General features: G+C 30.5%; 1 protein-coding gene across 3 annotated transcripts in view; it reads left to right on the top strand.

Annotated features, from left to right (window-relative positions):
* Positions 1–23,105, top strand: part of LOC139510188 (integrin beta-PS-like) — a 67,041-nt gene extending 43,936 nt beyond the window's left edge. For all 3 annotated transcript variants that reach the window (XM_071296633.1, XM_071296632.1, XM_071296634.1), the window contains 8 exons: positions 1,973–2,118; positions 2,722–2,879; positions 6,112–6,221; positions 10,922–11,023; positions 11,979–12,108; positions 17,369–17,476; positions 17,998–18,164; positions 18,917–23,105. In XM_071296633.1, coding sequence (XP_071152734.1) covers positions 1,973–2,118; positions 2,722–2,879; positions 6,112–6,221; positions 10,922–11,023; positions 11,979–12,108; positions 17,369–17,476; positions 17,998–18,164; positions 18,917–18,982 — 987 coding nt within the window. In that variant the 3' untranslated portion in view covers positions 18,983–23,105. The remainder of the gene's footprint in view (positions 1–1,972; positions 2,119–2,721; positions 2,880–6,111; positions 6,222–10,921; positions 11,024–11,978; positions 12,109–17,368; positions 17,477–17,997; positions 18,165–18,916) is intronic.
* Positions 23,106–27,432: the final 4,327 nt, after the last annotated feature.

Raw genomic sequence — 27,432 nt, 5'->3', positions numbered from 1 at the left:
GATAAACTTGTGATAATGACCCTATTAAATTTTACTTATTTACTGAAATTTAAATTTGAGATAACATTTGTATTGGTATATATTTTGTTCACAGCTTAAAATCTATGAACCACTTGTTCTACTTTTATTACACTTAATTCTCTCACCTGATTAAAAAAGCTATGATATATGAGACGATGCATATGCTTTTCAGTGTTGACTGCATTAATTGATTGTATAAGGCATTCTTTATATTAACATGATTAAGGAAGGTAAAAGAGCTAAACAATCCATATTTTGAAAACAGATTGCTTATATTCTTTTCCTTATTCTGGAATATGCCTGTTGTCCCCAATATTCATGGTTCGATTAATTCAAATGGATTCTTTAACCTTGCCCTCATCTTCATTGTTAATTATTCAATGTTAAGGATGCACAATTAGTTATAGGTTGGTTATATTTAATGATAATCTATTGAATACATTGTAACGTTTACCAGTCAACTGATTCAGGGTCACCTAACCTTGCCTTCATTTGAATATTTCATGAATAAAAATGTTTTACAGCTTTTACATTAATGCTAGCAAGACAAATCCTTGTTTGGCTTGCTTGTTTTGTGTGTATCAATGTTTGCTCAAGCATGGCAATTAAGATAGGCGGGGCTTCAGCTTGTATACATCATACTTAAATTTTATTGGACCTTACGTTTGAGGTTAAGGACACTTAATTTTAAAACATCACATGACAAATATTCTCACATGTTTCCTCACCTGTAAAAATACAATAATTGGTTAATGAAAGAAAAATATTCTCACATGTTTCCTGACCTGTAAATATACAATACAGTCAGGATTCTACTTCGTCAAAATTATCTCCCCATTACGGCAGTTCATTTTCACAATCGTAGAAATGGAAACCAATTTTTTTTCGAACATATGCATTTTCATCATCTAACTTAAAGATTGTCGTCAAAATACTTTTAGTAAAATAGCTATTCAAACACACCTACTCTGATTTTGTGATTCATTGGATAGGTATTTCACTTGACCCCTACATTTCATCTTTTAGTATTGTGATTTTTTTATGTTATAAAGTCAACCTGTAGCTTTGCTATATAAAAATGATAGAATCTGAAGCGAGATGCGGTATCAAATACTCTTCCTTTGTACGTTTTCAAGACAAAATATTCATCTCAAACACACCCTAACATTAAAAAAAGGTGCACTCGATTTTCTCTTTTGAGTTACATAAATGAAAGGGCAGACATGGAAACAACTGAACTAATAGATTGATATGTTATAAAAAAAAAAAACAATATTAAGTTTATATTTTTCTTTCATTGACCAATTATTGTATTTTTACAGGTGAGGAAACATGTGAGAATATTTTTCATGTGATGTTTTAAAATTAAGTGTCCTTAACCTCAAACGTAACGTCCAATAAAATTTAAGTATGATGTATACAAGCTGAAGCCCCTCCTATCTTAATTGCCATGCTTGAGCAAACATTGATACACACAAAGCAAACAAGCCAAACAAAGATTTGTCTTGCTAGCATTAATGTAAAAGCTGTAATTATTTTCCCAGTCACAGAAGAGTAGAAAGGCAACTATATTTGGTCTATAAATAAAGTCATTGTAGGGTGTATAGATTTTTCTGCAAGTAATTACTTGACATTTACAGTAGAATTTTTTAACAAAGTTATTGGTGGCCTTTGGCTGTTTTCTGCTCTTTGGTTAATTGTTGTCTCTCTGACACATTCCCCATTTCCATTCTCAATTTTATTATATACTGTTATAACAAACAAACAAAATCTATACTTGTGTGTTTTATATAGTTATCTTTAGTTAAAGCAATGTGAAGCTTTAGACTACTTATATAACATTTTTAGCTTTATTATAATTAAAAATTATTTTGGACAATTTCATTGTGATCAAAATAATTTCTGAGTCTACTTATGTCATAATAAATCATTCTATCTTTAATTGGTACAGATGGACAATAGACAGAGTAAAAACTGTAATAATCATGGGACCTTTGTTTGTGGAACATGTGCTTGTGATGACAAATATTATGGGAAAACATGTGATTGTTATACTGGGAATATCACTCAGACGGCTCTTGAAGAACAGTGCAAAGAGTAAGTCCTAAAATACTGTAAATTCACAAATTATTATGTGTATTTATTATATTGAATTTAAAAAAATGGACAAAAATAGGGATATCTAATATTTTGCTATCAGTAAAATCTGCATAATGATATATGACTCAGTTATCAGAAGGGCAGAGAAATGCATGGTATATATTCTAGAAAACAGCAATCACAACACAGTCAGCGTAAGCATAACTCTTTAAAATTTTATGGAAATAATAATTATAATGGAAAAAAAGTCAAAGTGTACATATAGAAAACATGACTCTTATTCTTTAAATTTTTCTCAAAGTTTTATTAAGGAAATTTCAATAACTGTCACAATAACTATGGTAATGCTTATATTTGTACCAGGTAATGGTATGGAGCCAAATAGATAAACATTTTCTTACGTGAATGCAACAAACTGACTTCAATTCTGAAGGCTATATAGATATTTTCTAGGTTAATATACCTACATGGCAAGATAAAATTGTAGTCTGGGTTATACAGAATTATATACAATTGATATAAAAATATTACAGAATCAAATTAGCTGGAGGTATTATTTCTTTTGCATTTTAATTAGATGTCAATAATTTTGTCTTGCAGAACTGGTAAAGAGCTGATATGTTCTGGACGAGGAGAATGTGTGTGTGGAAACTGTGAATGCAAACCAAGACGAGGGAACAGTGAGGAGAGATACAGTGGAAAATGGTGTCAGTGTGATGATTATAGTTGTCCTTTCTATGATAATGCATTGTGTGGAGGTCAGTAGACTAATTACATAAAATGATTATGTAATCAAATTATTGAAATTATTACCAGCAATGACTTTATCACATGTTAATCACAACAATGAGTTTCAGCGCAAACCATTGCACCTCAGTGCCCTTATCTCACCTCTGAATCCTACGTATATATCCTAACTATAATAAAATTTTATCTCTGGTTCATAAAGATGGGTAGACACTTTCATTTTAACAGTTGAAATGGAAGGCAATTTATTTTTTGTTCATAATTACAGTGAGTTGCTTTAATATATAGGTGTTACTGTAAAATTTTACCTATAGCTCAACCTGTTTTTAAAATTGACAATACAATAGGGACATTTGAATTGACCAGTTGGTATTGTTAGATTTAAATCTACCTTGATGCTACCTGTAAAAAATTTTATTCACCTAACCCAAAGTTTCAGCATGCTTTCTTCCTGAACTTTTTCTTACCTAGGATTATTCTATTGAGAGATTTTTATTTTACTGTCATTCAAAATATTAGGAGTTATCAAGCCAAACAAGAATGACTATATCATATATGTTATTTTCTTGCAGTTTATTTAAAATTGCATGGCCTAAAATGCACTACATTTCATCTTAATGTTTGCATAGCCACTACTAGCAGTGTTTAATACCCTAAATAATCCAGTCGTAATATTTCACTCACTTTATGAAACATCAAAATCATATTTGAATAAACAATTTCTTTTATTTTTATACACTGATATTTTTTATCTCATCCAGAATTCCAAAGTTTTTAAATAATTCCCAATTTTATTCATTTTTCACTACTTCACTAGATTTTTTTCTAAATCCATAGTATAAATTCTGATTAACTTCCCATGGTATACATCCTAATTTAACAGGTGCAGAATCTATACATAATTCAGAATCTTGTAAATTTTTTTTATCATTTCCATTACATGTACTATATTCCAAATACCGTAGTTATCCTCACTTTACAAATATTTTGTAATATTTTATTTATATTTTTACTATATATCACTTGATTTTTCTATATCCACAGTAAACATTTTATTTCATTTCCTATTATAAATTTCCAAATCAATCAATATTTGATCCAGAATTTTATAATGACTATTTCCAATTTCACATTCACTTAAAACATTTCCACACGTTAGGAATATTTTAGAATATTTTACTTTCATCTTTCACTTTATCACTAGATTAGACTATATCCACTGCATTAATTCAACATTTTATTTCATTTCCAAGATCCCATTTAAATGGTAAATCATCTTATGTTTGTAATAGATCCCAAATTAATAATGAATGTTTTTAAAATCACATTTAAAGCCACAGAAACATGTTGGATGAACTCACACTATATCTCCTACTTGAATTCCAGTTTTGAAATTTTTTAATCTTTAACATAACTAAACCCCATTGTATGAAAATTTGAATTTCCTTGAGCAAACACAGCATTTTATGCACAAAAGTCCCACTAATATTATAATAGATTTCAAAGAAAAAACACAGCAAGGTATACTCCAAACTTATTTTCGAATTTTACATGTACAACATCATATGTAAGCCCCACAAAACAGTTTGAATGAATTATTTCCTCCTTGATGTCCTTCATGACAATAAAATCTTGAAAAAAATAAATCCAATATTGTATGCACAATGACACCAAAAGATTTCAAACATTGCAAATAATAATCCAAAATGAGAATCTTGAAGGGACATGTGAAGAAATGAACAACATATCCATCTGAAAATTTAAACTGTAAACACCTGAACAGCTATTTCTTGTTTCACTGGCAGCTGGACAATACTATATATAAGGGTTAGAATTTTAAAGAAGCATTTAGTGTGTAAAAACAGTTTAATTTTCAAACATAGTAATACATATTTAATTTAATCTTTTACTGATTTAGAATTTTAGGTAAAAAATAGATAAATTATATATATCAGGGATTTAAAACAATGAAAACCAAAACTATTTTCTTCCCTATCAATTTTTTAATAGAATAATCCTAGGTAAGAAAAAGTTCAGGAAAAAAGCATGCTGAAACTTTGGGTTAGGTGAATAAAATTTTTTACAGGTAGCATCAAGGTAGATTTAAATCTAACAATACCAACTGGTCAATTTAAATGTCCCTATTGTGTTGTCAATTTTAAAAACAGGTTGAGCTATAGGTAAAATTTTACAGTAACACCTATACGCAACTCACTGTAATAATGCCCATACAGAAAATTAAATTTTTGATGCATATAAAAGTAACCTGCTTTCTTTGATGACTTGGAGCTTGGAAAAGTGGAATAGTTAATCTCACTTTCATTTAATAACAAAGTGAAATTTCCTTTTGATATGATATTTTGATACCAAAATTAGAGTTTTGACCCCAATTTCACTGTCCACTGAACACAGAAATTGATAATGCAAGAAGGGCACAGTGTTCTAGAATTCCCATGTCCTGTCATCTGTGGCAAGTTGATTTAGGTAACGGGAAAGTGGAAATTCAAACCTTTGTTGTCCTTAGGCAAGTAAAATTAAATTACAGAAACTTCCTATTCATGCAGATCTAACGGTTGATGAAACAGTTGTATTCTTTTATTTTAAACAAAGTCTCAAAGCAAGATCCTTGTTGTTGGTGTAAATCATGCAGGGCTATGAAAGTCTAGGGTAAAGAAAGGTGAGCACATGTTTTGTGATCACAGTCTTAAACATGGTTGCTAGCTTAACAAGGGAAATCAGCAATTTCAAGCATCCATCTGATCTAGAGGCAAACAACTTATAACTGGAATGCAAACAGTTTAAAGATTTAATATTTATATCTAAAATTGTTGATATTCTGCTTGTAATGTTGACACTTTTTTGTGCCAATTCATTTGAATTACAAGCATGTATGTTATGTCACAAATAGATATTTGTCAAACTAAAGTTAATAAATTTCAAAATCAAACACTAGCACAAGTTTGTATTAGACAAACTAATTAATTTCAAAGGAAATAACAATTCATAATTGAAATTTAACTACATGTATAAACATGTGATAAAAGGAATAAAAGTTATGAAAACATTTTTAGAATAGTATAAAATTAAGTTAAAGTTCATTAAACTTGTTGGAAAGTGAATTTTTTGATACCAACTTTCCTGTGGAAAGTTAAATGTATAAAAATCATAGAACACTGCCCTGGCATTCGTGTTATATTGACACATTCTTGTTGTTTAAGAATGAATATGACTTGTATATTGCAGGTCCTGACCATGGAACATGTAGATGTGGAAACTGTTCCTGTACATCTAATTTTACAGGGGAAAACTGTGGCTGTTCTACCAGAAATGATTCATGTATTTCTTCTGATGGGGTAAGGCTAATATGGCTTCTTTTTAAATGAGTATTTACTAGAAGGACAGTTCATGGACATATTTATCTGTAGAACTGTATTTGTCTTAAATTGCTGTGATTGATTTTTAATCAGGATTACAATGTACTATTATTTATTGCTCGACACTTAAAATCACAACAGTACATCCCAATGATTTTATTAGTTAAATTAGTTAAGCAATATGTCAACTGTATTTTGAGTACTTAAAAAATACAAAGGGGTTTAACTTGTTTGCAGGTTTCTTTTTACTGTTACCACATGAATTTATCAGGATTTGAGAAGACACTGATTAGTGTTATTTTCACCAATTTAAGTCAAACCAAATCATGCAAATGTAAAATTAACATAGTGTAGAAGATAAATTTCAATTTGTTGGTTAATGGCATTTAAATAAAATTGAGAATGGAAATGGGGAATGGGCCAAAGAGACAACAACCCGACTATAGAGCAGACAACAGCAGAAGGTCACCAACAGGTCTTCAATGCAACGAGAAATTCTCGCATCCAGGGGCGTCCTTCAGCTGGCCCCTAAACAAATATATACTGGTTCAGTTAGGGTCAGCATACAACTCCAAATTGTACACAAGAAACTATAGTTAAAATAATACAAGACTAACAAAGGCCAGAGGCTCCTGACTTGGGACAGGCGCAAAAATGCGGCGGGGTTAAACATGTTTGATTATACTAGTACATGTGGAAGACTTCAAAGGAGTAGGGGCATTAAGGCCCGGTTTTGGCCCAATTATATGAAATGATTGACAACTATTTCAAATTCACACATAATGTTTGGAAATGCATAAGGTGAAAAAAAAAATTAAAAACATAAAGTATGTTATCTGATGATGTCACAAATGCATCATTATGTATACCGTTTTCATGAAAACGATGAAAAATACAGAATTTATTAAATTTTTCATGGTTCTTTCCATTGTGGAAACATTCTGCGCAGCCACGATACAACAAAATAATTTAAAAGAATCTTTAACTATTGGCATAATCCCACCAAATATAAAGTTGTTTCTTGGGTGCGCACATACTTTGCCAATCTAAAATATACTTAAAATTTGATGAAAAATAAGGAAAATCAGGATATTTGACAAAACTTTCATGTTTGGTCATGATTTGTTGCCATGGTATCTCGTTAAATGTGACATTTGTTTATATTTTCTGAATACCTTATACCTTAGTTTTGTCAGGGCAAATTCAAGTACAAATGTATATGTATGATAACATTAAAATTTCAGTAATATTTGGGCCAAATAAGGGCCTTAATGCCCCTACTCCTTTGTCCTGAGATTAAATTATGATTATGTAAAGATGTACATGTAGATATTTTTTTGTTTTGCCTTTGCTATCTAGAGACAAATTTAAGGACTTTTATCTTGTGGACAGATTCGTCTCTATTTGATACCCCAGGTGTTTGGCCATTTTTATCGAGCCTTCGACTTTAGTCTAAAAAGCGAGACTAAGCGAGACTACATTCCGTCGTCGTCTGCGGTGTCTTCAAATATTCACTCTGTGGTTAAAGTTTTTGAAATTTTCATAACTTTCTTAAACTATACTGAATTTCTACCAAACTTGGACAGAAGCTTGTTTATGATCATAAGGTCCGAGTACACAGTTATTTCGTAGTGCATTTCTTTTAGACAAAAAATGGAAATAAAAAATATCCCACCTGCGCTTTCTCAATAATATTTTTACAGTGTTATGTACTACATTTGGGACAAATTATATCAAAATTATAGAAAACTTCATCAGCTCTAACTCAAAATATGGACAATTTTATGCTAAGGGGGTCTTGAAATCTTTTGACAGCTTCCGAAGTGCTAATTTTTAACCTTTTTCAACTGGACCAAATCACTACTTTACTTTAAAATTCATTACCCAAATTTTTTGACAGTGTCATTTCATCCCTTGACTTACTATTTGAGGCATAAAACATGGAGAAATACATTTGGAAGGGGTATAAACAAAAATTGGCAAGTAACACACTGTCCACACTAGGGACTACATTCGTGGATAACGAAAATCAAGGGACGATAACTGTGTACTCGGACCATAAGAAAGTATCCAGAAGTAAATTTTGCAAAAATAAAATTCCATTTTTTCCGTTTTATACTTATAAATGGACTTAGTTTTTCTGCAAAGAAACATTACATTCACTCTGTGGTTAAAGTTTTTAAAATTTTAATAACTTTCATAAACTATCCTTGATTTGTACCAAACTTGGACAGAAGCTTGTTTATGATCATAAGATAGTGTCAAGAAGAAAATTTTGTAAAAATAAATTTCCACTTTTCCGTATTTTACTTATAAATGGACTTAATTTTTTTTGCCAGAAACAAAACATTCACTCTGGTTTAAGTTTTTAAAATTTTTGTAATGTTCTTAAACTATCCTGGATTTCTACCAAACTGAAACAAAAGCTTGTTTCTGATCATAAGATATTATCAGAAGTAAATTTTGTAAAAAAAATAAAAATCACTTTTTCCGTATTTTACTTATAAATGGACTTAGTTTTTCTTCCAGTTAACATTACATACAGTCTGCAGTTAAAGTTTATAAAACATTTATTAGATTCATAAACTATCCGGATTTTTTACCAAACGTGGAAGCTTCTTTCAATCAAAAGACAGTATCGAGAGGGAAATTTTTATTGATGTTTTTCCTCATTTTTGTTGAGTCTGCGATTAACAGCAAAAGTAGGCGAGACACTGGGTTCCGTGGAACCCTTACAAATTTTTTCTTTCTTTTTCCGCAATGTGGACATTAGATTTTTCCTTAATTTTTCTAATTTTCATTTAATTTAATTTATGTGAAAAATTAGTGAAAATTAGAAAAATCTAACTTAGCTGCTCATTTTCAATATAAATAGCTTTTCATAAAACTAGAATAAAATTAGTAGGGGATTAATTAAGAAATAAAAAAAAACATATATAGAGGTCAATGTGCTTGTTTGAAATATTAGCCATTGAAATATTGGCAGGAAAATGTTCTCTCTTGATTTTTCTTAGCTTTATCATTAACAAGTTAAAGTTCTCACAAACTATTAGAAAATAAATAACATTTTATAAGACTTTTACAAATGGCTTATAATTATACATGCAAAAGATTTATAAAAAAAAAATGGGACTCAGTGGGCAAAATTTTTTAAGGCATTTGAATGGATAAAACCAGAGGATTCCGAAAATCTGACAAATATTCCAAAACATGACAATCGACATCCTTAACTGATGTGTTCATACTCTTTTACAATAACAGTGCACGTGGTTTCTACATAGAATAGACATGCAGCTCATTTAAACTACTGCAATTGTAAATCATAGTATAGAAGGAGGAGCATGAACATATTGAATAACTAAAGATAATTTGAAACGTTCTAGTAATTTTTATTTAAAAAAAAACAAATTGAAAGACCAAAATAAAAAAAAGAGGGTTCAATGCCCCAATTTATAATAAACCAGTTGACTTCTTGCTTAACAATTCATATTGTTATTTTAAAAGTTGACATATTGTGTTTTGTAATGAGAAATTAATTAAGACCATGCCAAAATCTTCATCTATACATTTAACTAGTGATTTTTTGTAAGTAAAATTCATTTTACTTCATTAATCATGTAAGAATGATTACAAAATTGTAAGTCAAAATACATCTTTAGAAACCCTTTATTTATAATATCATGAAGGGTCATCCCTTGGGCAGTACTGCTAAACATTCATTGTATTAATTACCCAGACGATAAACATAGTCGGACCACATGAGTACATGGTCTTGAACACATGACTATTGAAGGATAGAAAAAAAAAACTGTTATACATGTACTTTAATTTTTATGATTTATATTTTGTAATCAGCATGTGTCATTTATTACAGAAAACTTTATGTGGTGGTGGCTTATAATTATACATGCAAAAGATTTATAAAAAAAAAATGGGACTCAGTGGGCAAAATTTTTTAAGGCATTTGAATGGATAAAACCAGAGGATTCCGAAAATCTGACAAATATTCCAAAACATGACAATCGACATCCTTAACTGATGTGTTCATACTCTTTTACAATAACAGTGCACGTGGTTTCTACATAGAATAGACATGCAGCACATTTAAACTACTGCAATTGTAAATCATAGTATAGAAGGAGGAGCATGAACATATTGAATAACTAAAGATAATTTGAAACGTTCTAGTAATTTTTATTTAAAAAAAAACAAATTGAAAGACCAAAATAAAAAAAAGAGGGTTCAATGCCCCAATTTATAATAAACCAGTTGACTTCTTGCTTAACAATTCATATTGTTATTTTAAAAGTTGACATATTGTGTTTTGTAATGAGAAATTAATTAAGACCATGCAAAAATCTTCATCTATACATTTAACTAGTGATTTTTTGTAAGTAAAATTCATTTTACTTCATTAATCATGTAAGAATGATTACAAAATTGTAAGTCAAAATACATCTTTAGAAACCCTTTATTTATAATATCATGAAGGGTCATCCCTTGGGCAGTACTGCTAAACATTCATTGTATTAATTACCCAGACGATAAACATAGTCGGACCACATGAGTACATGGTCTTGAACACATGACTATTGAAGGATAGAAAAAAAAAACTGTTATACATGTACTTTAATTTTTATGATTTATATTTTGTAATCAGCATGTGTCATTTATTACAGAAAACTTTATGTGGTGGTCTAAAAAGAGGTAAATGTGAATGCAATAGATGTATGTGTACAGAAAAATCAAAATACCAAGGCACCACTTGTGAGGATTGTAAGGTATATATTATTCCTCCTGTGAACAAAATTAGGGTGATACATCAATCTCTGTATGTCTGTCTGACTCATAACATTAAATCCCTTGTAGGATATTACTAAAAGTACTACTGAAGCCAACCAGAAAGTATTTTGTAAGAAATTCAAAAAGTCTCAACTTAGTTTAAATATACATTGTGAATGTTTTACATCCAAATATACAAGGCTGTGTCCAGCTTATTACTTATAATGTCTTTATTAAACTATGAAGTAGAACTGAAGTTGGGGTTATGCTTCAGATTTTTCAAAGGCAAAGATAGTGTTTTTTCTAGCACTGAATAAGGGCATGGTATTTTTTTTACAAAAAGAGCACTTTGTGCATCGACTATACCAAATATATATATATGAAATAGAAACTTACACATATTCAGGGCTCAGAATCAGAGGGAGCATAGTCAGTTACAAAATTATCAGACCAGGAAATAAATTTGAACTTGAAATTGAAAAGAGGGACTGAATGACTGCAAACTGACGGGAGGACTGTCCAACATACTGATGGACGCACAACAGACAGTCAGACAGACCCAAAGTCCTTTTGGACTTCATCAGTAGGGAACTAATATAGCTGACTTTTATAGTTCAGAGTTATGGTCATTGAACGTCACTCAAATAGTCAGTTTTCCACACTTTTTTCTGTCATGGTTCAAGATTTGGTTTTTGGTTTCATCATTACAAGTTACAGATTAAGTTCAATTTTTTTTTAGGTCTGATGATTTTGTGCAGAGTTATGGTCCTTGAACTTAGAAAATTCACTTAAATAATCAATTTTCCACACTTTTTTTGTCATGCTTGATGAAAATGACTTCATATTTGTTATATAGTATACACAATGACAAGTTCAGGATCAAGTAAATATTTTGTTCCAGGGGAGGGGACTATGTATTGCTATGTTACACTTTCAGAATGCTTGTTTTTCCAGGACTGTAAAATGGTTTGTCGACAGAACAAAGCATGTGTACAGTGTTTGGTCCATCATACTGGTAAATTTAAGGATAGCTGTGAAGAAAATTGTAGGGATCGTAACATTATAAAGAAACCTTCTTTACCAGGTATATATTATTTTCCTACATTTATTCATGTACATGTATGCATGTATAGGAGTAACCACTGTGTGTCAAATCAAGGAAAGATGTGACACATATATTTGTGTTGACTAGACCGTTTAAAAAAGGGAATCTTTGGTATGCAGTTGCCAAGTGTTTGAGGTATCATTGGCATTATGATAAATTCATGATTATTTAAAGTAAAGCAGAGGACCTCATCAGAGACCTTCAGACCTCATTTCTTTCAGTGAGGTTCATGATTTATAGTGATGAGCATTTGTAAATATTTGTGTAGGAAGTTGATTTTATTTGTATCTGTACTTGTGTGTTTAATTATTATGAAGAACCAAAAATGGAGATTGAATACACAATCTTAAAGTGTATATTGAAAAAAGGCACGATGTTCAAAGTATCTAGTTTACGCAAATCTCATACGTATTTCATGCATTCCAAATTTATGACAACATACTGGACCTCAAATCTAGGATGAGTTGGATACTTTGGTCTAATCCCTTCATCTTTGACACAAGGTCTGACTGTATTGCTATTTTAATTCAACTTTTGCATTTTACTGTCAAAATTATATATAGGAGAGATATATCTCTGTGTCAAAAGTTTAATTTATTTGTTCTCCTTACTTGTAGTAATGTTAGTTATTGCCACAGAAGCCCGTTTGTTTGTCATTGAAATGATTTAGACATTTTTGTCTAACCTTCCTAATTTTATGGATCAGCGATCAAGGTTAAATTTTGTGGTCAAGTTTGTATCTCAGATACTTCATACCATAGAAAAGTTTTATTTGGTGTATGGAATGATTGCATGATGTACATGTTATCAGGCAAGGTTCATCGAACCTTTACCTCATTATCATGTGGTTAATTACTCCCTGTTAAGTTTTTATACGACCGCAAAATTTGAAAAATTTTTCGTCGTATATTGCTATCACGTTGGCGTCTGCGTCGTCGTCGTCGTCGTTGTCGTCGTCCGAATACTTTCAGTTTTCGCACTCTAACTTTAGTAAAACTGAATAGAAATCTATGAAATTTTAACACAAGGTTTATGACCACAAAAGGAAGGTTGGCATTGATTTTGGGAGTTTTGGTCCCAACATTTTAGGAATTAGGGGCCAAAAAGGGCCCAAATAAGCATTTTCTTGGTTTTCGCACTATAACTTTAGTTTAAGTTAATAGAAATCTATGAAATTTTGACACAAAGTTTATGACCACAAAAGAAAGGTTGGGATTGATTTTGGGAGTTTTGGTTCCAACAGTTTAGGAATAAGGGGCCAAAAAAGGGCCCAAATAAGCATTATTCTTGGTTTTCGCACAATAACTTTAGTTTAAGTAAATAGAAATCAATGAAATTTAAACACAATGTTTATGACCACAAAAGGAAGGTTGGTATTGATTTTGGGAGTTGAGGTCTCAACAGTTTAGGAATTAGGGGCCAAAAAGGGACCCAAATAAGCATTTTTCTTGGTTTCGCACCATAACTTTAGTATAAGTAAATAGAAATGTATGAAATTTAAACACAAGGTTTATGACCATAAAAGGAAGGTTGGTATTGATTTTGGGAGTTTTGGTCCCAACAGTTTAGGAATAAAGGGCCCAAAGGGTCCAAAATTAAACTTTGTGTGATTTCATCAAAAATTGAATAATTGGGGTTCTTTGATATGTGGAATCTAACTGTGTATGTAGATTCTTAAATTTTGGTCCCGTTTTCAAATTGGTCTACATTAAGGTCCAAAGGGTCCAAAATTAAACTTAGTTTGATTTTAACAAAAATTGAATCCTTGGGGTTCTTTGATATGCTGAATCTAAAAATGTACTTAGATTTTTGATTATTGGCCCAGTTTTCAAGTTGGTCCAAATCGGGGTCCAAAATTAAACTTTGTTTGATTTCATCAAAAATTGAATAATTGGGGTTCTTTGATATGCCAAATCTAACTGTGTATGTAGATTCTTAATTGTTGGTCCCTTTTTAAAATTGGTCTACATTAAAGTCCAAAGGGTCCAAAATTAAACTAAGTTTAATTTTAACAAAAATTGAATTCTTGGGCCTCTTTGATATGCTGAATCTAAACATGTACTTAGATTTTTGATTATGGGCCCAGTTTTCAAGTTGGTCCAAATCAGGATCCAAAATTATTATATTAAGTATTGTGCAATAGCAAGAAATTTTCAATTGCACAGTATTCAGCAATAGCAAGAAATCTTCAATTGCACAGTATTGTACAATAGCAAGAAATCTTCAATTGCACAGTATTGTGCAATAGCAAATATTTTCAAGTGCACAGTATTGCACAATAGCAAGAAATATCTAATTGCACAATATTGTGCAATAGCAAGAAATTACAATTGGATTTCAATTGGAGTTATCTTTCTTTGTCCAGAATAGTAGTTGAATCAACTTAAATCATTGTTTTATTCAATATACAATGTATATTCACTTTTACTACCAACTGATAGATTAAAACAATCTTTACCATTCAGTAATAACAAGCACTTTTTTTACATTTTAATATTTTATGATGTATTTAAATGAGTAGTTATTGTTGCAAACTTCATTAGAAATTTGAATTGAGATCAGTTTTGAAATAAGGGAAAGGGGGATGTGAAAAAAAAATTGGGGGGTCAATTTTTTTCATTTCAGATTTCATAAATAAAAAGAAAATTTCTTCAAACATTTTTTTGAGAGGATTAATATTCAACAGCATAGTGAATTGCTCAAAGGCAAAATTTTTTGTTTAAGTTCATTAGACCACATTCATTCTGTGTCAGATACCTATGCTGTGTCAACTATTTAATCACAATCCAAATTTAGAGCTGAATCCAGCTTGAATGTTGTGTCCATACTTGCCCCAACCGTTCAGGGTTCAACCTCTGCGGTCGTATAATGCTGCGCCCTGCGAAGCAACTGGTTGTAGTTATGTCTGTTTCTCAGATACTACAGGTTTACAATATGTGGTGTATGATATGGTTGTAAGGTCAATCTTGCAGGGTTCATATGACATTGACTTCCTTTACTTCAATCAATGATAATGTTAAGTTTATATTATACTTGTAGTTAACCCTGCATATGAAAGAATTTTAACATGAATTTAATCATAATAAGTGAGCAGGTGAGACATATCAGTGTCTGTAGTCGTTTGTTGTTAGGTTTTAGTTTATTATTACTTTCCATGTACTGAGACTATTCAGTGTTTTCCCTAGGCTATTCATGCATTGCGGTACCGCTACGCTTAAAATTTCGGCCGCCATGCGTTTATCATACCCGCTATGTGTGAAATTGTTATTATCTTATAATATGAAGTGACAAGTGATAAAACTCTACAGGTGTTTCAAACTCACTGGACTGATAATTGATTGTAATTAGATGCAACGCTCTGATTTTACAACCATGTTGATTAGATAGAAAAACATTCAAGACTTCGATTGCATAATAGAAATCGGGAGTTCAAATTGTTTTAATGATAAATATTATAGCCTGATACAGCTTCCAAATATCCTTATGTGAAAAATAAAAAGTAAACCTTTTTCAGTATAAATTTAACGTTTTGAAATCATAAGTCTGACACTGACATCGAAATATTTATATCAAACGCAGTTGGTGTTGTAACCTGTAGAGAATACGGATCATTGGGTTGAAACATGATGTAACTTTGACCTCCGTAGCAGAGTTCAAAAAATTTATGGGTCACTGAATATTCACAATTCAGATCGTCTTATTTTGATGTAAAAAATTATTTTATTTTTCAAACTGATCTTTCAAACTAGTTTTAATCCAGAAGAAAGTAAAAACATTGCTTGACTGTACCTTAAGTTGAATATCTATATCCAAATTAAATTAATTAAAGCTGTAATCCATGATCACAAATTGAAGGCTTTGTTTACAATAGTTAAAAACCATGTGCTTTGTGGTGGGAAAATTCGGGAAACCCCTTAACAGGAAACAGTTACATTTCATTGTTATTTATAGACAGTAAGGATTTCATTTTGGAACATTGATTTATAACTGCTAAGATTTATTCATGAAAAATCAATAATTACTTGGGGTGAAACTGATAATACTTTTTACTGAAATAATTTAGGGGTATGGAAAGGGGACTGTTTTTTTTGTTGTTTTTTTTGTTTTTTTAATAATATTACAAATATATAATGTTAACCAGTCTGAAAATACATGGATAAATGGATTTTAATTCTGAAAAACTCATGTGTTTTTTTAATTATTTTATTATTTCCATCATAATCAGAAACAAGCTACATCTATATAAGGTATTTCAAACATATATTTTTGGCTTTTATATAAGAACATTCCATACTATTAATAAGTATGTACCTGTAGTAAAAACAAACCTGGTAGAGCCTAAAAAAATTCTACAGGGCCCTTGAAAAAACTTTTAGCTGGCCTTGGGAGAAAATGTTAAGTATTGTTCCTGACTGTATTGCAGATTTATGTGAAGTTTTTAAACTGACATGTACAATTCATTTCACTAGTGTAATAAAAATAATTCTACAAAACAATGCTTCGCTCCGCGTTGCAAATTCACCTTAGACCCACCATGCATCAAGAATTTTCTAGGGAAGACACTGCTATTGTCCAGAATTTTTTCAGATATTGCTTTGAGTTTTTCGCGTCTACAATCACAGACAAAAGTTTAATCAACTGTTAGAAATTCACAAGTATACATTTCACAAATTTCAGCTGAAAACAGAACTTTTGTAAATGACTGTTAGTTTATGTATATCCAGTTGTTACAAATCTTAAAGAGTAGAATATAAAAAGTAAATTCATGGGACTTTCATTTCTATATTTCTGCAAAGTATTGTTTTAGTGTGATAAGTTTAGATAATTGGGTTTTCTACACATTGATATGGTAAAATAACAGCTGTGAGACACATTGTGTTGAGCAGCTGTTATTTTACTAAATCTATATGAAGAAAACCCGATAATCTGTTTACCGTTCTATTACTGGTCTTTTTCCCTCTCCCTAAGACAGTTTTACGCTTGACGAAAGGAAGCTTGATAACTTCTCCTCTTGCATTGTGATGTCACTGATAACTTCTCCTCTCACATTGTGACGACGCTGATAATGCCTGGTCTCGTCTTGAAGTCTTGATACGAGAATTACTGAGCGACAGAACAGGGTGATAAAGGCGTAGGGAAGGACAATAAAGTAATGTTATTAGTTTTCTAGTTTTACATACCAAAAAGTTAGTAAAATATAAGTGTAATATTTCACATGCATGCATTCTCTTGTTTTCAGAGGGTTTCAACACCTGTGAGTTTAAGGATGAAGACGATTGTATATTTTATTTCACATATGACTACGATGGTAATAATGAATTGAAGATCATTGCACAGGAAACTAAAGGTCAGTTGTCTTAAATATTAGAAAATATATAGTGTGTCCATCAGAAAGCACTGTAGTAATTCTTTTATGCTTTAATGTGACTGGAGGGCAGAAATAAATGAACTAAGGTTTAGAAGGAAAAGAAGATGGGCACACATTTATTAACATATTTCTTCAAGACTGAAGTTTGAAATTCTTATAGGATAAAAGGGAATATATCTTATTTGGAAATAAGGATAAAAATTCAATTAGAGTGCGGTGAGAGTACATTGACACATCCAACAGTACTACATCAAATTATATACTTTGAACTATACAGTCAACAGTACCATGTCAAATTTACACTGATCTATGCACAGACAACAATCCTATATTACAGTGTACATTGATCTATACACAGTCATCAGTACTAAGTCATATAATGCACACTGAACTATACACAGTCATTGTTGAACACATAGTTTCTTGGAAACTTTATGAAAACTTATATATAAAGCCAACGATTGAAATTAAGAAAACAATATTGTGTACATATTTTACAGAATGTCCAACCAAAGTAAATGTTTTAGCCATAGTTTTGGGTGTGGTGATTGGCATTGTTCTAGTTGGTCTTGCACTTCTACTCATATGGAAATTGGTCACTACAATCAATGACAGGAGAGAATTGGCTCGATTTGAAAAGGAGACTAAAGATGCCAAATGGGACACTGTAAGTTGGATAAAAAACCGCATTATATACACTTTATGAACATGTAAACTCTGTAATATTGTCCTGATGATGCCGCATTAGCGGCGAAACATGTCGACTCAATAAAACTATCACCTTGCGGTAACCCAGATGTTGTTGTCTCTACATATTATAAATATTTTAATTGGTTAAGATGTGGAAAACTATATTGGAACCAATCTTTCAAGTATTCAAATGCTTGTTGGGTTACTTATAGATTGCCAAATTATTTCTGGAATACTTTCATTTTAATTCATTGAAGAATTTAAATAGGTCAAACTACCTTATCTTACTGAAATTAGAAATATAAAAAATATGAAAAATATAATAAAACATTTGTCTGACAAAACAATTTGCAAAGTGTAAAACCTAACAACTCACACTCTAAGAAACAGCTTTTAAGTCAGTACATGTACATAAAAGATTGGGTTTCATAGTTATTTAGCATTTTGGAATATGTTAATACATATATTTCATCCAAATCTTTTTTAAAAAAGACAAAAATTATCCAGCAAGGCCATACCAGCTTTTGTCTTTACTTGAATTGACTTCTGTTGCCTTTACATTTAAAAAAATCTTCTCCTTTGAAGCATCTTGGTATAATGTTCTAGACTTGACCTGATTGTTACAAAGGAGTAGTAGTTTAAAATTGTATTGTAGGATTTGAACCATTAATAAACATTGTCACAGATAAAAATATAGAAAATAGGGGTAATATATTATTTTATTTACAGGGTGAGAATCCAGTATATAAACCAGCTACATCAGAATATAAAAATCCAACATATGCTGGAAAGTAGAGAAAAAGACTATGCAGACATGAAATAGACAGGATGAATACACTATTTTTCACTTGTTTGTAAAGTTGAAAGTTATGTGAGAATTGATGCCATACTGAGTTGTGTAAGCAGTTTCTGTGATTGTAATTTTCATTCAGTTGTAACAGCTAGACATAAGTTCTAGAATACATTTTGAAACTTTTGTTCATTCAAAGATGATTTTTTTAAAACACTGTAAATTTAGAAATTGATGCATGCATTTATTAGTATTGTGAACCTGACAACTGGGGAAAATTGGAAATCTTATATATGTGATTGCAAAAATCTTTATTAAGGAAAATTATATGATCACAGCTGAAATTATGATTGCAAGTTTTTATTATTGCGAAACTGGTACTGTTTGCCATAGTTTCTGAAGTTACAATACTGCTAAGTGAGCAGATTTTTTTTTTATATATGTATGCAATGCTTTAAGCTTATTATGTTAATATTATCAGCATTATGTATTTATATATATGATATACATGATATAGGTATCTATATAATAACATTTTGATGCAAAGTTATGGAACTGAACATGTTAAGCCGAATAGAATTAATAACTTAGAAGACATTTTATATATTTATACATTGATAGATTTGTGGGAAGCCATTTTAAATACTACCATCAATATCATAACAGGAGCAAAATATAAGAGCATACAAAAGTAGATGTTTTTTGTTTTAAAAAGTTCAACAATCATGACAATATTTTACAAAATATCAATATAATATAATAAACAAAATAACACTAAAAATTCCCTTAAGGATGTTCGCTACTCTGTCTAGAAATAACGAGCGTTTTAAAAGAATGTTATAAATTGAAAGTATATGAATAAAGAAAAAAGCAGAAAAAAATTGCTTTTTCGAGATATAAGCCATTGAAAATTCGGCGGGTAATAATTCTCTCTAGATTTTTCTTTCACTCAACATTGGCACCTTTTTTGTTTCAAAAACTATGAAAAAATAACAAGGATTTCATAAGATTTTGAAATATGGCTTTTTAAATAATATGCAATAAAAATATGAAAAGAAAAGTAGGGGTTAGTGGGCCAATTTTTTTAATGATAATACATTGATAAAATCAGAGGATTCCGAAAATCTGGCAACAATTCAAAAAGTAGAGGAGCAAACATTCTTAATCACACTTATGGACTATTTTGGTGATTCACATGAAGATTTTATATATTAAAATTTTGAGAATTGTTATATAATAATTATTAACTAATGCTTTGAAATATGAAATGTTTCCAAATTATTTTTTTGTTTCTTATCCAGGTAAAACCTATAAAACTTGTTAAGGTTGTCAGATAAAAATAATGTGTGTTAAACATGTATCAAGTTTTACCACAACAGTGCTGTGTTCAGTAATGTTGAATTATTTTTAAACAAAGTGAACAAAGTTTCCAGTAAAATATTTTAAACTGTAAATCCTTTACTATGATGAGTAATCCAATTGTATATTTATATGTTTTATATATATCTAGTCTTCCAGTATGTAGATGTAGTATTTATATTCTGCTGAGTTATATAAGATTATAGGAATATTATTTTTTGATTTTTTTATAACCCTCTAAAATTTTCTCAAATCAAGAGTAGTGCAATGTCAGATATAGTGTATATCTTACAATATGGGAATTTATTTGCAACATATTATACTTATATAACATGATAATTACATCCTATATTCTACTTTTGAATCTCTTCTTTAATTTGCTGAATTAAAAGTAAAATATGTACTGATGAATCCAGCTTCTATCTTAAATGAAATAATTTTTATGTACCCATATTTCAATCATATATATGCAAGTTTTTTTTAAATAACAAATCAAGAGGTCTTCAAGCATCTTAATTTATTTAAACCTAAAGATTCTATAATCAGTGTAAGATTAACAAGTTAAAAAGTGGATAAAAGATCAGCGAACAGTCCTTATTTAATTTGCTTCATTCTGGAGTCAAGAGTCTTTTTAAAATACCTTATATTCATATTTAGTTTTCCTGTATTATCTAAAAATAAGGTAAAACATTGTCAAAATTTAAATTTACATAACAAATTACTTAGTTAATGAGCTGCTTTTTACAGACACCTATGGAACAAGTTGTTAGCAAAAATAAAATATCAATTGACCAATTATACACTTAATGCAGTTGTGAATATGTACTAAATTGGATAGTCAAGGGAAAGTATGAAATTAAGTGCTGGGGTAAAAAACAAGATTGGAAGTTGTTTTAATTGAAGTTAAGTAATATTTTATAAATATTAATGTTCTTTTTACTTGTCACACAGTTAGTGCCTTTGAACCTTAGCAGGAAAGTGTCATAGTTTTATTTGTGCCATTATATATGGATGTTGTGTATAAGCATTAGACAATTAATGCACTTATTATGCTTTACATTTTTTGTTTCTACTAATATTTCAATCTCCATTTCCACACCAAAATAGAAATGGCATAAACAAGTTGTTTCTTTTCATCATTATTTTGAATTCCTACTATTCAAAGTATTTATTTATTTAAATTGAAAAGTTTAATTCTGCAGTGTTGTGAGATTTGCAAAAAGGAAATGTAAAATGTTCTTTTTGTCAATTGAATTGATGATAATTGGTTATTTTCTGAAACATTGCTTAATTGTGTCACATATATTAACACTTGTCAGTGCAATATCCAGAGAATTATATACCCATAATATAAACATCATGTATGGTTCCTTGAATTATCATTTATTATGAAAGGAAAGATTATGTTCCAGTTTTTATAGTAACTGTTGATTTCTTTTACTAAAGATGTTGTTTGGTTAATTCTCCTAAGATGAGAACAAGTCTTGTTGGCAATTCTTCCTGTAATCTTTTATTTCATAGGTGTTTGTGCATATCTTAGAGTTGTGCTTGCTATGAGAATCTGCAGTATGTTCTGCATATCTGTTTTATTACATTTTGAATTATGAATATGTCAACTTTGTACAATTATTTTATAACAGTCTTTGATAGTATTTTTTTATTTTTTAATGTTAGGTCACTTCTGTTTCTTGAAATTTTCTGTTTGACAAAAGCCATCTTTTACAATTCAAATTTCTTAATTTCATTTCAACTAAGGTGGAAATTTATTAAGTTATAATTAAAAATAGATACCATACTAATGTTTAAAATTTACTGCAATTAAAATGCCAGTCATATAATCAGTAATTGTTCAAATTTTCCAAAATTTCTGTCATTAAATCCAATGGCAGACTTGCTAGGGAGGGGGTAGGGAAATTTTGGTCAAATTTAAAAAGATGCCTGCCATTTAATTGTTTTGCTACTGATCCTTTAGGCTCTCATTAAATGTGATAAATATCGTTCATTCTAGGCAAATGAAAATTAGATTACTGTATGGAGAATCAATGTGAAGTGACCTAAAAATAGTTTTTTTTTAAAAGGTTACAACTTAATACCCGTAATTGTAAATAGTGTAAATAACATTTTGATATTTTAATATACTCTTGTTTATATGTTAAGATGTAGATTATAAGCATGTTCTAATATTATTGCTGCCTTAAAGGTTGGTAAAGATGTACTTTTGCATTACTGATATTTTATATTAATGTTGTTTGAGTATTTAAGCAATCACTTTATTTAAAGATTCTTTTTTATAAGATGTTTCTCTCTTTCTTTTGAAAGCTATGTTTTTAGCTGCTGAAAATGTTTGAAATTTATTGAAAACATACTGTTCAAGACTTTAAAAGCACCATAAAGATGTGGCATTTAGAAATAAAAGTATATCTAAAGTAAAGTATGTTTTAAATAAATTCAGAATGTTTACATAAGACTCCCACCAAATCCTTCTTATTCCACCTCAGTATTATTTTTTGGTGTTTTTGTAAATGTTGAAATTTCATAGCAAGTTACTCATGTGAGAAGTATCTGAATATTATTTTGAATATGTCCACGGGGAGGAGTACAACAGTTGGAATTAGGTTGTATAGCAGAATAAAAGTAACTCGATAAAATTTGTTAGCAAGACGTTCATTTTGATGTCAATTTCCATTGTAAAGTTTATATTAAGTTTGCTACAACTATCATGAATTGAATATTTCTTGGTCATCATTACAAATAAATATAAAAATTTCATCTTTTTTTTATTTTGTCTCAAACAGTTGCTGAAGCAAGACTTAAGACTTAAGGCATGCTGTTTCTGGCAGGGGCATCAACAATTTCATTTTTGGTGGAAGAAGACTTCAAGTCTTCTGAAGACCTATGGTGCCGACTTTACAACCGTTACAACCTCTGTATGCCGCATCCGTTTCTGTGCATTATAATTTCATAACAACTTCCATTCTTGACACCAATTTTTATGCCCCACCTACGATAGTAGAGGGGCATTATGTTTTCTGGTCTGTGGCTCTGTTTGTCCGCATGTCCGTCGTTCTGTCCGTCCGTCCAGGTTAAAGTTTTTGGTCAAGGTAGTTTTTGATGAAGCTGAAGTCCAATCAACTTGAAACTTAGTACACTTGTTGCTTATGAGATGATCTTTCTAACTTTTAAGCCAAATTAGACTTTTGACCCCAATTTCACGGTCTACTGAACATAGAAAATGAAAGTGGGAGTTTCAGGTTGAAGTTTTTGGTCAAGGTAGTTTTTGATGAAGCTGAATTCCAATCAACTTGAAACTTAGTACACTTGTTGCTTATGATATGATCTTTCTAATTTTAATGCCAAATTAGATAATTATCCAATTTCACGGTCCATGGAACATGGAAAAGGATAGTGCAAGTGGGGCATCCGTGTACTTTGGACACATTCTTGTTACACATGATTAAGCATCTGAATCTTTTTATTTGAAAATTAGGATTGAAAAACAATCACTATTGTAAATATGTACCCTTTTATTTATGTAAATTATTAGATTTCATCTCATCTACATGAACATTGTTTGTTTACTTGTAACCAGATGTTTTTAATGTAGATATTTGTAGTACGCATGCATGAATTTGGATCGGGTCGACTCGCCCTGTTTACATGTTCGCCCTTGGTCTGTTCATCCTGAGTTCTTTCGACCATATAGTACATTCGCCCTGTGTTCATTCTCTTCACTCTTATCAAAGACGTTTTATAATACATCCTTGCATTTATTAAAAAAAATTAAAAATTGTTAAAAAAAACTCTTAAAACACGATTTAGTGAAAATCATCTGTTCCATTTTGTTCCCAAGGTAAAACCATCGTGTGCAGCCAATCAAATTCTGTGTTTCTCATTATCAAATTGATAAGCCAATCAAAAACATTTTCTCTGAAGATTATTATACAACCGAATACTTTTAGTTTTCGCACTCCAACTTTAGTAAAAGTGAATAGAAATCTATGAAATTTAAAGACAAGGTTTATGACCACAAAAGGAAGGTTGATTGATTTTGGGAGTTTTGGTCCCAATATTTCAGGAATTAGGGGCCAAAAAGGGCCCAAATAAGCATTTTCTTGGTTTTCACACTATAACTTTAGTTTAAGTAATTAGAAATCTATGAAATTTTAACACAAGGTTTATGACCACAAAAGGAAGCTTGGGATTGATTTTGGGATGTTTGGTTCCAACAGTTTAGGAATTAGGGGCCAAAAAGGGGCCCAAATAAGCATTATTCTTGGTTTTCGCACCATTACTTTAGTATAAGTAAATAGAAATCTATGAAATTTAAACACAAGGTTTATGACCATAAAAGGAAGGTTGGGTTTGATTTTGGGAGTTTTGGTCCCAACAGTTTAGGAATAAGGGGCCCAAAGGGTCCAAAATTGATCTTTGTTTAATTTCATCAAAAATTGAATAATTGGGGTTCTTTGATATGCCGAATCTAACTGTGTATGTAGATTCTTAATTTTTGGTACCGTTTTTGAATTGGTCTACATTAAGGTCCAAAGGGTCCAAAATTAAACTTAGTTTGATTTTAACAAAAAATGAATTCTTGGGGTTCTTTGATATGCTGAATCTAAAAATGTACTTAGATTTTTGATTATTGGACCAGTTTTCAAGTTGGTCCAAATGTGGGTCCAAAATTTAACTTTGTTTGATTTCATCAAAAATTGAATAATTGGGGTTCTTTGATATGCCAAATCTAACTGTGTATGTAGATTCTTAATTTTTGGTCCCGTTTTCAAATTGGTCTAACATAAAAGTCCAAAGGGTCCAAAATTAAACTAAGTTTGATTTTAACAAAATTTGAATTCTTGGGCTTTTTTGATATGCTGAATTTCTACATGTACTTAGATTTTTGATTATGGGCCCAGTTTTCAAGTTGGTTCAAATCAGGATCCAAAATTAATATATTAAGTATTGTGCAATAGCAAGAAATTTTCAATTGCACAGTATTCAACAATAGCAAGAAATCTTCAATTGCACAGTATTGTGCAATAGCAAGAAATTTTCAATTGCACAGTATTGCGTAATAGCAAGAAATCTTCAATTACACAGTATTGTGCAATAGCAAATATTTTTAATTGCACAGTATTGCGCAATAGCAAGAAATATCTAATTGCACAATATTGTGCAATAGCAAGAAATTTTCAATTAAAGTTATCTTTCTTTGTAGTTGAATCAACTTAAATCATTGTTTTATACAATATACAATGTATATTCACTTTTACTACCAACTGATAAATTAAAACAATCTTTACCATTCAGTGATAACAAGCACTTTATTTTACATTTTATTATTTTATGATGTATTTAAATGAGTAGTTATTGTTGCAAACTCCATTAGAAATTTGAATTGAGATCAGTTTTGGAAAAAGGGAAAGAGAGATGTGAAAAAAATAGGTGGGAGGGTTAAATTTTTCTCATTTCAGATTTCATAAATAAAAAGAAATTTCTTCAAACATTTTTTTGAGAGGATTAATATTCAACAGCATAGTGAATTGCTCAAAGGCAAAAAAAATATTTTAAGTTCATTAGACCACATTCATTCTGTGTCAGACACCTATGCTGTGTAAACTATTTAATCACAATCCAAATTTGGAGATGAATCCAGCTTGAATGTTGTGTCCATACTTGCCCCAACCGTTCAGGGTTCAACCTCTGCAGTCGTATAAAGCTGCGCCCTGCGGAGCATCTGGTTATCTGTGTCGCCAAAGATGGAAGCAGATCAAGTAACTACTTATCTCTGTTCATATACCTTTCTGAAAGAAAAATCTCATCAAAGTTCTTGGCTCCTATTGGGAATGATTTAATATTTGGTTTGCAGCTTGAAAATGTTGAGTTAAAGCATGTACCAAATAATTGCTTTGATAGTCTGTGGTTTTATTCCCTAAAATAGAACCTACCAGACAGGGTGGACTAGATGAGCAACAAATAAGAGAAAACATTTGAATAAGCGAGATGTTTTGTTTACATTCCTCCATGTTTATTATAGATATTGTAAAAGGCTCTCTTTTCATTTTCAAAACTTACGGCAAAATTAGTGGAGTACTTACAAGGAAAGCGATAAAAATACATGTTATTGTATATGATGTATTTTGTTCATTTATACTATGGCTTTGTGGCTTAGTTAAAAACCAATTTTCATGCTGAAAAACATTTTATCATTCTTTTTTATATGTCTTACATATGTAAATATGTTGATTTTGGCAGGAGATCCAGGCCCGGCAGTTGACATTTCTGACCAAAGTTTATCAATTTTCCACTGTAATATACACAGTTTGAGAACAAACTGGATTCTATTTGAAATGTTATAGAAGAGTTCGATATCATATTTCTTACAGAAACTCTTCTGGCCATTTTTATTACCAATGAAAAAATAGCACCCACAGAATTTGAAACATCAATAAGAAAAAACAGGAACTCCGATGGAGGCGGTGTTATTATGTATTATAAAAGTAACATTAACATAAAGCGGCGCCTGGATTTGGAGCATGATAGTCTTGAAATTAGAATGAAATTCAAAACAGTGTGGCTTTGGCCATTGATTGACACATTAAATTCATCCATTGACTGGGACAATTTAGGTGAACGTTTGTATGTAACGACCACTGCTCACTATGTACTTTTTAAAGACACTTCAACTATGGGGTCACCAAAGGTTCTCAACACCTTAATAAAGTAATTCGAAAAATTAATCAGAAATAACACGATGTTTTGATTTATACCAATTATATAAATCAAAACATAAAGGTTATTCCTGATTAATTTTCGAATTATTTTATAATTAAAGGCGTTAAGAAACCTTTTGTGACCCCACACTTTAAATGTCTATCGTAGGTACGTCGTGAACAGTGGTCGTTACAGACAAACGTTCACGTAAATTGTCCCAGTCAATGGATGATTTTAATGTGTCAATCAATGGCCACAGCCACACTGTTTTGAATTTCATTCTATGTGGTTTGAGTTGAAAACAAAATTGCACGTGATATTGATAAACATTACTTTGATCTGAACGTTTTTCACCGTCCAATTTTTGGTCGCTATACGATATGAT

This window comes from Mytilus edulis, chromosome 2, assembly GCF_963676685.1.
Source record: "Mytilus edulis chromosome 2, xbMytEdul2.2, whole genome shotgun sequence".
Classification (NCBI taxonomy): Eukaryota; Metazoa; Mollusca; class Bivalvia; order Mytilida; family Mytilidae; genus Mytilus; species Mytilus edulis.
This window is presented reverse-complemented; position numbering and strand designations above follow the sequence as displayed.